The sequence below is a fragment of the Gastrolobium bilobum genome, unplaced genomic scaffold (genome assembly GCF_033153095.1).
Source record: "Gastrolobium bilobum isolate Gb01-03AN ecotype WA unplaced genomic scaffold, APGP_CSIRO_Gbil_v1 utg512, whole genome shotgun sequence".
In the NCBI taxonomy this organism is placed as follows: domain Eukaryota; kingdom Viridiplantae; phylum Streptophyta; class Magnoliopsida; order Fabales; family Fabaceae; genus Gastrolobium; species Gastrolobium bilobum.
The window spans coordinates 165372-177743 of NW_026896079.1; the positions used below are offsets into that span (position 1 = coordinate 165372).

General features: G+C 36.1%; 1 protein-coding gene and 1 non-coding gene across 4 annotated transcripts; both read right to left on the minus strand.

Annotated features, from left to right (window-relative positions):
* Positions 1-239: 239 nt before the first annotated feature.
* On the minus strand, positions 240-310 carry TRNAG-CCC (transfer RNA glycine (anticodon CCC)). The gene has a single exon. It is a non-coding gene; the product is annotated as a tRNA-Gly (tRNA).
* A 3485-nt stretch (positions 311-3795) lies between these two features.
* LOC133297679 (electron transfer flavoprotein subunit alpha, mitochondrial) lies at positions 3796-12048 on the minus strand. 3 transcript variants are annotated; one of them, XM_061496846.1, is made up of 9 exons: positions 11716-12048; positions 11434-11619; positions 10016-10227; positions 8591-8754; positions 8168-8323; positions 7898-7950; positions 6932-7072; positions 6731-6813; positions 3796-3929 (listed from the first exon to the last, which is right to left on the minus strand). In XM_061496846.1, exons 1-8 carry the CDS (start codon positions 11815-11817, stop codon positions 6736-6738), a joined length of 1092 nt encoding a protein of 363 aa, XP_061352830.1. In that variant the 5' UTR covers positions 11818-12048; the 3' UTR covers positions 3796-3929; positions 6731-6735. The 3 variants fall into 3 exon arrangements, 2 of the variants coding, with proteins under 2 accessions (XP_061352830.1, XP_061352829.1); XR_009749668.1 differs by having other exon boundaries at positions 3797-3929; positions 5007-6813; XM_061496845.1 differs by lacking the exon at positions 3796-3929 and having other exon boundaries at positions 4556-6813.
* Between the last annotated feature and the right edge of the window lie 324 nt (positions 12049-12372).

Sequence of the window (12372 nt, forward strand, 5' to 3'; positions counted from 1 at the left end):
TAGCGAAAAATAACGGTTAAAATTTGATGACAAATTTCAAAGTTTGTCATTGATGTCAAAGAATCTGCCTATATATATATATATATATATATATATAATTTTATCTAATTCAACATAAAATCTAAGAAGAGTCCATGCACTTGTAAATTTAAATTGCAACAATACGGATGTTAACTTTTAGTATGTCCTGATATTTGAGTGAAAAACAGAAACCAAAAAATTAGACAGTTTGCAAATTATGCGCATCCGGGGAATCGAACCCCGGTCAGTACCGTGGGAGGGTACTATGATACCACTACACCAGATGCGCTTGGATGACTCAAGCTTAAATTATATCAATATACTATTGAAACTCACTAAATATATTGGTCTCTAAGAACAATATGATACGGCACGCCTAAAATAAATATAAACTTTATAAGATTAATAAAAAAATACAAGTCTTAATTAACATTTAATATAAACTTCAAAACAAGTGGCATAGTGTTTTTATACAAAGTGCACTCCGAAGAAATTATCTATTTAGGCTCAAAATCTCATGACTAAAGATGCAAGATTAATTTCCTACTCTCCATTCCAATAATTATAAGTCACTCTACTACTATTTCAGTGAATTATTCAACCTACCCTACCCTACCGGTGCTCATTTATGAATCTTCTACCAATAAGTTAGTGCAATGTGGTTTACAAAGCTATCACCAAGCTGCTTGCTAAGAGATTGAAAGAGTTCATGCCTTGGCTAGTAGCACCAAACCAATGTAGCTTCATTAAGGGCAACCAAGTACTGATAATATCATCATTGCCTAAGAAACTATTCATTCAATGCTGGTTAAGAGTCGTGCTAAGGGATGGATGATGATTAAAGTCGATTTAGAAAAAGCTTATTATCGACTGAGTTGGGAGTTTTTCTGTGACACTTTGGCTGATCTTAAGCTTTCTTATATGCTTATAAATCTGGTTTATTGATGTATTGCCTCTAGTACCATGAACCTGTTATGGAATGGTACAATCACTAGAGAGTGTAAACCTCAACGTGGTATAAGATAAGGAGATTTGATCTTTCCCTATATGTTTGTTTTGTGTGTGGAAAGATTAGCCCACCTGATTAACTTGGATGTTGAAACCAAAGCTTGGAAATGGTTGCAAACTCGGTAAGTGCATCAGTCGTACAAGTAATAAAGTATATGAGTAAGAGATCGTTTTCACGAGGATTAGATTTCAACCACTAATTTCCCTATTTACGCTTAAGTTGGATAATCAATCACGAATATTATATGAAAACTAAACTAAATAACCAACATGAACGTAAAATTTGGATTACTTGACAACCAAGAAAAGCAATTAGAGTTTCCATTTCCCTCAATCTCTCATTTATGTTATGAATTAAAACCTTTAATTAAATGTACATTTCATATCGCCAGTCGATTCTCCTAAGTTAATTAAGACTCAATCCATTGGCATCCTAATTCCTTATTCTCTTTAAAAAATCCTAGTTCCTCAGTTGTTTTTCAAAGAAAATAAGCATTAAATCCAAGAATCATAAAAATTTCATTATTCATGTCTATCCTAGAATCATAAGAATTAACGATGAATTTACTACGCATGACTCATATATCAACATCCCTATTGCCACACATTAACCCTAGATCAATTTACAAGATCAAACTCATAGAAGGCATGAAGAAAAAATATATTCATTCAATATAAAAAGAAAATATGATATTAAAGATTATTCATAAGATAGAGATATGATTGGGTTTCCTCTAGCCCTAACTATAAAGAAAAACTAGCCTAACATAGTGGAATCAAGAAAGCAAGAAAACATAAAAGCTTCCCCAAACTCCATTAGTGTGATGGTATGGTGAATCTTCAAGGTTTGTAGCGTAATTTTGCCTCTGACTCGTCTCTAGCTCTCAAAAGAATGAAGAACGCGCTTCTCCGATAAAAATATGCCTTCGGTGTCAAGTTCTATCAAAGACTCATAAAGAATAGCTTAAATAAGTGTAGGCATCCTTGTTTTAGGTGAAAACCATGTATTGGACCTTAATTGGGTCGCGCATGGGAGCTAAAGCGCCCATTACCGTGCTAAAATGCGCTATTTTTGTGAAACCAATGCGCTTAATATGAAGAATTCAATCATACAAGAGTTTTGATGATAACAAACAAGCATAGAAGCGATGTTAAGGATAATACAACTCGCAACAATCAAAAGCCCAAGGAAGCAATTCAAACAAGTCAACAAGAGCAAATCAGTCAACATACAAGATCATCATTGATTCATGCTCTTGAGAGCTTAGATCTAAATGTAAAAGTAATTGATTAATGATGCATAAAAGAGCTCAAAGGGTAATTAACTCTATGCATGCATTATCCATGTCATCTATCACTTGAAAGCCTTAATTGTTATGAAAAATATCCTTGACATGTTTAATAACTTCAAAACATTTTGTACAAGTCAAGGAAATACATTGAAAGTGATTAGAGACCAAAAGGTATACTTTACAACTCATAAAACTGCATAATTAAAGAAAGTATTCGAATACTCCATTGTCTGTATTCAAATACTTATACTGAGAACAAATTATTCGAATACCTTGAGAAAAGTATTCGAATACCAGTTTAAGTATTCAAATACCTCACGAATAGTATTCGAATACTTACTGGACAGTAAGCAGTATAACGGCTATAAACGACTAGTTTTGCGAAAATGTGTGTTCAAAGGGTCATGAGGGCCCTCTATAAATAGTGATCACTATTCACATTGATGGGGACACCTTTTCCAATCATTATTCTTGCTCTATTTCATATCATTTGCTTACTTTCTATCATCTTGATCATAAATCACCTTTGAGCTCTAATCTTGTGTCATTGATCAATACCTATAAGCTTCAACTTGTATAATCTGTACTTCAAGAGTACATATCCCTTTCTAAATACTCTCAATCTGTTCATTTGTGTTAAGGGTAGTGAGACCCTAGTGAAAGAGGTTGCTCATAACCTAAGTAAGTGAGTGGAAGTGTAAAGGCTTCAAGAATCGATATTCTTGAAGGTTGTAGTGGTTTGTCAAGCACTCTTGAAGCTTGATAATTTAGTGAAAAGTTGAACGGGCGATTTCAATCTGAACGTAGGTCACGGTGGTGGTGACCGAACCAAGATATATAGTGTTTGCAATCTCTCTAACTCTTCATTTCTTTATATTAGCATTATTTGATCACTTGAACCTTTTATCTCTTCTCTTTACATACCATTTGCTTGTGTTAATTTCTATTCTCTAAACTTTGCTTGTGTCAAATTATATTATTCTAAGAAAATCGATTTCAAGAAAGGAAGTGAGGCATTTTGTGAAAATATTTTTAAAACTCAATTCACCTCCCCTCTTGAGTTTGAGGCCACTTGTCCAACAATTTTGACAACAAAAATATGATTTTGTATTTTGAGCATAACTTTAGCTATACTCATCCGATTGATGAGATCTTGATCTCGTTGTAAAGAATGAAGAACGCACTTCTCCGATGAAAAATATGCCTCTGGTGTCAAGTTCTATCAAATACTCATGAAAAATAGCTTAAATAAGTGTAGGCATCCTTGTTTTAGGTGAAAACCATGTAATGGACCTTAATTGCTTCGCGCATGGGAGCTAAAGTGCCCATTACCATGCTAAAATGCGTTATTTTGACAACAAAAATATGATTTTGTATTTAGACCATAACTTTAGCTATACTCATCTCATTGATGTGATATTGATCTCATTGTAAAGATAGAAGAAAGATCTACAACTTCAATGCATAATATAATACCCAAATTCATCATCTTCGATGCGAAGAATTGGCCGGAAAACAGCTTCAAGGAGATTCCACTAAATCGTTGCTCCTCATTTATCGCTTTAAGCCCTTCTAGCTTAACCATTGCTCCAATTCAACTCAATTGTCCTACAAAACAAGCAAAAACCATTCACATGAGTCAATAACTCAAAGTTATTCTTCTTAGCCAAATAACTATAAGTTCTCATGCTTTTGACTAGATAATAATGTGATTTTTGTCCTTTAAAACATGATAAACTATGGGTTTATCATAAACCTATATTCCTGAAAATGAAAGCTCCTCCAGTTTCTCATCTTATTTTTTGCCGACGATATAAAGCATCTTTGGAGCAAGCACATGTAATCAACTAGGTTCTAAAAATCTTTACCGAAGCTTCAAGGCAAAAAGTCAATGGGATAAAACCAGAGTCTTTTTCTCCAAGAATGTTGGAAGCTTCAGAGCTAGGGAGATTAGTGATTGCCTTGCGTGGGAATTACTCCAGATCTGGGGAAATATATAGGGGTGCCCTTGAAGCATAAGAGTGTCTAGAGCTAATTTTAAACATGTTCTAGAGAGGGTTCATAATAGACTCTCCACTTGGAACTAGTCGTCCCTATCTGTAATTGGTCATGTCACGTTGGCCAAATCTTTTCTGGAAGCTCTTCCAGCTTATTCTATGCAAATAGCAACTCTCCCTGTCAGTGTATGTAAGGAGGTTGAGAAGATAACGAGAGGATTCATTTGAAGGTCCAAATTTGACCAGAGGAAGACCCATATTGTTCATTGGGACAAAATTTGTTGGCCCAAGAAAGAAGGTGGCCTAAGTCTGAGGGCCAAGGTAAAATTAGTAAGGCTTTTTCAATGAAAATTGGTCATAGCCTACTGTCCAACAGAGAAGCTCTCTGGGTCCAGATCCTTCGCGACAAATATAAGGTGAACTCTGATTTAATTCCTAATCTAAGCATGGTAAAAATATTTCTAATACATGGAAAGAAGTGTGTAAAGTCTGGAATCAAGTCCAAGTTAGCTTCAGATTTCCAATGGTTATTGGCTCCAGCACTAACTTCTAGAGGGATAAATGGGTTCTTGGGGTGAGGGTTTTGCTGGATAGAATCATTCAACCTCTTCCTGAGGATGCTGTCAACTGGAAAGTCTCGATTGTTAATCAATTATGTAACTAGCATTGGAAAAAGATTGTAGATCACCTGACATAGGAAGATTTACATGTTGCTGTTGATATAATCCCCCCCTTCTGGCGCAACTGGGGTTCATAAAGTTCTGTGGAATCATTCTTCTTCGGGCATTTTCACTTTAAAATCAGCTTACTCTCTTTTGTATCCCAATCAAGCTGATAGTACTTGCAGAAATTGGTCTCTGGCATGGGATTGGGAGGGCCCTCAATGTATCAAGCTTTTCCTGTGGCTAATTCTCGGTGAGAAATGGTGAGAGAAGTAGGAGACATATGAGTGAGGATGCTTCTTGTCCTAGACGTCAATTTCCTGTAGAAGATTGTCTTCATGCTCTTAGAGACTGCACCTTGGCCCATCAAGTCTAGGAGCTATGCATCAGAAAGAGTGATCGCTATTTGTTCTTCATCGGGGACTTCAGTAGCTGGACAAGTAGGAATCTTAACAGAAGAATCCAAAATAAGGATTGGAGGAAACTATTTGGTGTGATATGATGGCTTCTTTGGAAGAACAGGAATAACTTGGTGTTTAATGAAACATGCCATTCCCCCTTCGAAGTTTATCAGCAATCTATGGTTTATGTGCAAAAGATCAACGTGGCAGACTGCATGTTGATGGAAGCGTCTTTTTGTCAATCCAAGTAGATAAGTGCTGTTAAATGGAATTTGCCCCCTCCAGGTTAGTTGAAAATTAATACTGATGGTTCTTGTGCTAATAATGGGTCGAGGTTAGGTTATGGAGGAGTTTGCAGGGATTGTTCTGGTATGTGGATCACATGGTTTTCTAGAAAATTGGGCAGTGGTACAGCCTTGGCAAAGCTCTGGGGTCTTTTGACTGGTTAGGAATGGGCTTGGAATGTTCGAGTTCACCAAGTTATTTTGGAAGATGATTTTGTTGAAGCCTTGAATATGATATCTAATGGGTACATTAATTCTCACCCTTATTTTGATTTGATTCTCAGAATTAAGGAGAACATTGCTAGAAAGTGGAAGGTGGAGTTTCTTCATGTTCCTAGAGAAGGTAACAGGTTGCTGATTGGATGGCCTCTCATCTTGTGGACGACGCCTAGATCACAACTTGGTTCGACTCCCTCCCCTAGATGGCTGTAGAAGTTTACTGCAAAATGATTGTTTGGGCATTTCTGTTCCCAGGTTGATGCCTGGCTAGGCATATGTTCTGTTTTGTGTTTTTTATTTTCCTTCTGTATCAATATCAACATCAACACCTTCATCCCAAATTATTTTCCCCTTCATTTCCCCCTCTTCTTCTTCATATTCTTTATGAAGGGTTGGGGTTATTTCCTTCTGTATCCAAAAAAAAAAAATCACACACATTAAAACTTCTCCGAACGCTTACTTAGATATAGGGCAACGCACGCAAATAGTAGTGTGTAGGAAAAGGTCAAGCATACAAAATCTGGCGGCACAGGAACTTCACAGATACAAAATTTGGGCTCAGATATTATTAAGTTTTGGGTGAAACGATGAATGATCTAATTTTATCTATTATGTTTTTGTGATAACAATGCTCCACAATGTATGCATCAAAAAATTTCCTAAAAATGTGCTGGTTTAAAAAAAGAAGTGTTGTCACTTGTCATTCAAAGACAGCATGTAGAACTGTTAGGCCACAAGTCACAATATGGATGTGTAATGCAATTGAATCGATTTATTTCTCTGGAAACGGACACATGTAAGGATGATACATTCTGCAACTTTATAGTATATACAGATGCATGTTACACGTTTTATTTTTTCTCAGGAAGCTTCTCCAGTAACTCTGGTATCGCCTCAAACAGATCTCCTACAAGTCCATAATCAGCAACCTGCAATTATCATATAGATATGGCAAAACTGATTTCTTCTTAGGATTGTTTGTGGCAAATAAAGTAGAAAATGCACGCACTTAAGTAGTTTTATCAGTTTAAAAGAGAGTGCCATTACCTGAAATATAGGAGCATCAGCATCGTTGTTCACGGCAACAATAACCTTGGAATCCCTCATCCCTGCTAAGTGTTGAATAGCTCCGGATACACCAAAAGCTATATAGAGTTCGGGAGCAACAATCTTTCCAGTTTGGCCAACCTATATATCAAATTCCCAACAGGAAACACAGACTTAAGAACATATATATTAGGCCTGAATTGATGTATGAAGTTGAAATGGCTATTGACACTCAATACTAAGCCTATTAAATGCATATCCAAATCCTCCAAATGAAATGCAATTGCATAAGCATTCGGTAGCAAGTCAGCAAAGCAGGAAAAAAACATTTTGTTTCTCCTAATTTATGCATCAGACAGAGATAGCAGCTTAAAATATCTAATGTTAATATTTTGTCATGATAGCAGCTTAAAATATTTTGTCAAGGGGAACCTTGGTGCTACGGTTAATGGAATCAGCCTACTGCAAATGCAAGGTACGATTGCCTATTATAGACCCTAACACTATATCCAGCCCTTTCTTCGACCCAGCAAATAGTGATTGCAAGGCTGCGCTTTTAATTTTCTAAACTACAAGAAGTTGCTAAAAGAGAGAAAGATAACATAAAATGATTTAGTAATGCACTGCTGCTTGACAGAAAACAAAAGTATATAATCAGCATTTAATGCGTTTAATATTCTTTAGTGACATTTGAGCTAACGTTCCATTCCTCTTTGTTCCATTCAGAGATGTTTTGCAGTTTCAACCTTATAGGTTTGCAATTATCTTAACTTTCACAGTATTTCCCATTTACACAGAGCAACATGACAAGAAGGATCAAGGGAGAAATTCAGTATGCAAGTAGCCAAGGACGTAAAAAGAGTAGTTTAGAATGAGTTTACTCTGTTCTCCTTCAGTTTTGTTTTTGCAATGTGTATGATTTCAAGGGGTAGTTAATTTTTATCTGAAAGGAAGTAAATTTGTCACCTGAAGATCATTAGGAACAAATCCCGCATCGACAGCAGCACGAGTGGCACCAACTAAGCAAAGGAGAATGACGTTAGCAGATGTTTACTTAATCCACACAAAAAACAATAGAATGTAAAATCAGATAGTAGCGAAAGATATTAAGAGATTTTTGCCATCAATGACCTAGGAATTTAGATCAGTGAGCAAATGCCGGATCCAGCAAAATAGAAATAACAATCACTCGCTATAAAAATAAGTATTCATAACAGCAGATATAGGAAATAATACCAGCAGCACCAAGTTTCTTGGCTAGATTTTCAATCAATTTAAAGTTCTCGGCACTCTTTAGTGCACGGCCACCAGTAACTACAATTCGTGCATTCCCAAGATCTGGTCGTTCATCGTCCTGAGAAGTTTGAGATATATATCTAGACTTGCCGAGATCTGCCCAAAAAAAATAAGAAGAATTAGTTCATCTCATCACAAGGGGTAGGTTCAAATATCCAAGTCTGACAGGCAGTAAATGATCAAATAAATGTAAATGACAGCAGAAAATTAACCCTGATAATGTTGATCCATTGCTCTTTGAAGCATTCAACCAGGACCTATAGTCAACAGATAAACAAGGACAAGATGCATTTCCTACCTCTTGTATTTTTTCAATTTTCCCCAAAACAAAAACGTACATGCACCAGAAACAGGAAAACAGACCTTCATCAAAGGTTGAAAGGTCAACCTGAGATATTGAAGCCTCATTAGATTTTGAGTCAACTGGCTTCTGGGGAACAGGAAAAGATGTGGATCTTATCGTTATTATACAAGGATTGGAACCAGTATACCGGACAGTACAAAGTGCATTTCCAGCATATATTGGCCTGTATATAAAATTAAAATCTTACTTCCAGCCAGACGAAGAAACCAACATTTATATTTCATAGTTAAGATGGAAGCAGGTTCATAATGAATAACTCAAATATGAGAAGCACTATGCGCTGCATTAATTAGCTGCCAAAATCACAAAAAAAAATTAAAATAAATAAAAATGAAAAGACATCCCTACTGTGCCTGCCATCTCTTCAACTCTATAAATATGCCCTACCACATGCAAACTCTTTCATTTTGATACTAAGTATTAGCTATGGAGGCCAATTTTAGCAGCAGAACAAATAAATAAGCTACAAGAATACTTGCTCATGAAAGCCTAAGCTGTTATCATGTCCTTGTTTAGCAAATCAATGTACACTAGAATTTCACTTTACATACTCTTTCTATAGTAATCCTTATGCATAGACTGCAAAAATCTTCTATATGCATGAACCACCATACACATTGTATCACTTCAGTCCACACCTTAGAGTCTTGACTATCATGAGTTCATATTTGTTCTGATATCTTATTATCAAGAGCCAGAAGCTATCTATGACAATTATGCTCAGACAGCAATACCTTCAAAAAGTTTGAATGTTAAGTCTGGAGATAATCCAGGTTTAGAGGTTTTTCATTTTTCTACTCCAGACTCCAGCTTAGTATTAGATCTCAAAGTAGTCACCGATTTGTTTGCAAATAATTCTTATCAACATGTAAAAAAGAAAGAAAGCATAGACTATTGAGCTGAAGAAAAGCTTGTCATACTAAAATTGTGGGCAAACAGCAAAAAAGAATTAAGAAAATGATGCATTAACAGCATTTTTAGCATTACGACTCCAAAAACCTTAAAAATGATAAAGTCAGATATGTGATTATATAGATTGACCGGGATGCTTTATGATAAAACAGTTTCTTCTCAAATGCAGTCCAAAAGCAGAGAGATCTTCCATGAATCAATAATATGAACCTTGCGTATTGCAAGGAAAAGGCTCCAGGCAATAGTACTGCTCCTTCGTCACAATAGCTTAAACAGTCAATAACTCACATCATATTAAACGGAGGGTCTTGTTAAATATGCAACCTTGACCATGGAATTTACACTGTAACGATAACAATTCGATGTTACCAGATAGCGTAAGTTTAGCCAGCAGTAACACCAATCCATGACAGATTTAATAGTAGGTGACCAGCATCAAATTGTGCAATAAACAACAGGTTTCTATTAATTAAAGAGAGAAAGAAAGAGAGAGAGAAACCAACAAAATGTACCTCACGAAAGTATGAGAATCAGAAATTGTAGTAACATCAGAAATTGGAGAAACATCTAAAAGGGCAGCTGCACGCGGCATGACATTTTTCCCAAAAGAATTTGAAGCAGCAATTATATGAGAGTAACCACCTCTCTGCTGAACCAAATGTACTAGTTTAGCCCAGGGTTCTGCCAGAGGGCTCTTGAATTTATCTGAATCTGCCACCAGCACCTACGCCACAAGTAGCACACCCACAGCAAATATCAAAATCCTGAAGTTCAATCTTCCTTTCCAATATTTGTACACACACATTCCGCTACCTTCCTCAATTCTTACAAAATTTCCATTCTCTTTTTCCTTTCTATCATTTCAAGTTCAAGATAAATGCTCAATGCACTCAGACATGAGTTGCCACTCATCTACGGAGCATATTAGCAAAAGTATCCAATTGAGGACAACAGCCATTAAAATTAAAAAAAAATAATAATAATATTAATAATAACTAGGCAACATAGACAAAGACACCAGAAATATCATTCCCTCACAATTCAGTACCTAAATTTACTTATGGGAAGTGAGATGGAAGAAAGACTATCCTGATACCAATTTTGTAAATTAAGGGACTAACTCTGCACACATAAATAAATTGTAAGAAAAAAGGCAGCCTAGCACTATAAAACTCCTGCAATGGCGATATACACGAAGGGTCATGAGTGAGATCTATAATAGGAAGCCTCACCTTACATTTACAAGAGGCTAAGAGGCTGATTACATTACATGAATCCAACCTATGACTTTTTAGTCAAATGGCAATACCAACCTTCGAGTAAAATATAGGCTGCCCAGGGTGAACTCAACACCTCGTCCCAACCCAAAACCTTAAGAAGTAGAGTTCACGGGTCCTGTTAAGAACCACTTCAACCCAAAACCTTAAGGTGTTAGGTGAGGGCCTTTTTAATGATTTATATTATTCTCTAACACACCCCCTCACACAAAAGTCCTTTGGGCTTGAAGTGTGGATATTGCACAGACCCAATTTTTGGTTTACCTTCTTTTGTGCTTTTTTTTTATTCAATTCCACACGTGGGGGCGGTGAGAATCGAACTCGTGATTTTATGGTCACTGAAGCTCTGATACGATATTAAAAACCACTTCAACCCAAAACCTTAAGGTGTTAAATGAAGGCCTTTTTAATAATTTATATTATTCTCTAACGTGTCCTTCGACTTATAGACTCTTTCTAGTTGTTGTATGATCATCACTTAGTTCATTTCTAATTACATTGGCACTTCACTAATCAAAGACTCCCCTTCACATGAATAAATTGAGTGACTAAGAATAATCCGCATATCTACTCCATGAAAAGAAATCCTAAACGACATATTTCAACCCAAATTTGATAATAGAAAGAAAAAAAGAAAAAAGAGTCCGAATTACCTGAGAGATTGAAGGGTGACAAGAAGCAGCATGTGAAGCAGCTTGATGGAGGGAAGGACCCGAACCAGCCAAGAGAAGAGAAACGGAAGATTCGTGACCAGTGAGAGACTTTGCAGCAACAAGTGCTGAGAGAGAAGGAGCTTTGATGGCACCACCTTCGTGCTCCGCCACAACCAGCGTACTACCCTATACATCCAATTCAACAACAATAGCACAGTCAACACTCAACACTCACTGTAGAAAGAAACGAATCGAAACGGTTTCGTCTGAATGAATCATTACGTGTCGAGAAGAGGAAACGGAGAAGCTAGAGAGAAAGTGCGATGCGGGGAACAAAACGGTGCGTTTCTTAATTGCTCTGATGATCACGCGAGTCGTCGCCATTGTTTCCTTCCGAACTCAGGAGACAACGATTGTATTAGCGCAGACGATGATTTGATATGAAGATATTAAAGAAGACGGTGCCGTATTAAAGTCACCAGCTGATGCTGATTCAGCTTAAGCAATAGGAGATTTAGAAGATGATAACTATAACAATGACGTGTTCTTTTGTTTAATCTTTTACCCACTCGCTAGTAGCTGCCATGTAAGTGGGGGCACTGAGGGAGTCGTGTCCCCTTGGTTCAGCTGGGGGGGTATGGGACGAGATATGAAAATCGTTGTTTTAATGGAATGGAAAATGATACAAATAAAAAGTCAATTCTCTTTCTCTTATGGGGATGTTTTTACAATTTCATCTTTTATTCAAAAAATTAATATAATTATTATATTTTACAAATTAAGTTAAAATAAAAATAAAAAATTATGTAATTTTTACATTTAAAAATTGATTCTCAGTCTACAGAATTATTTTCTCTCTAAAAAATAATTCATATAATTATAATTAAATAAAATTTAATTTTGATTTACTATAGAAAAAATTTATATCATTATTTGACA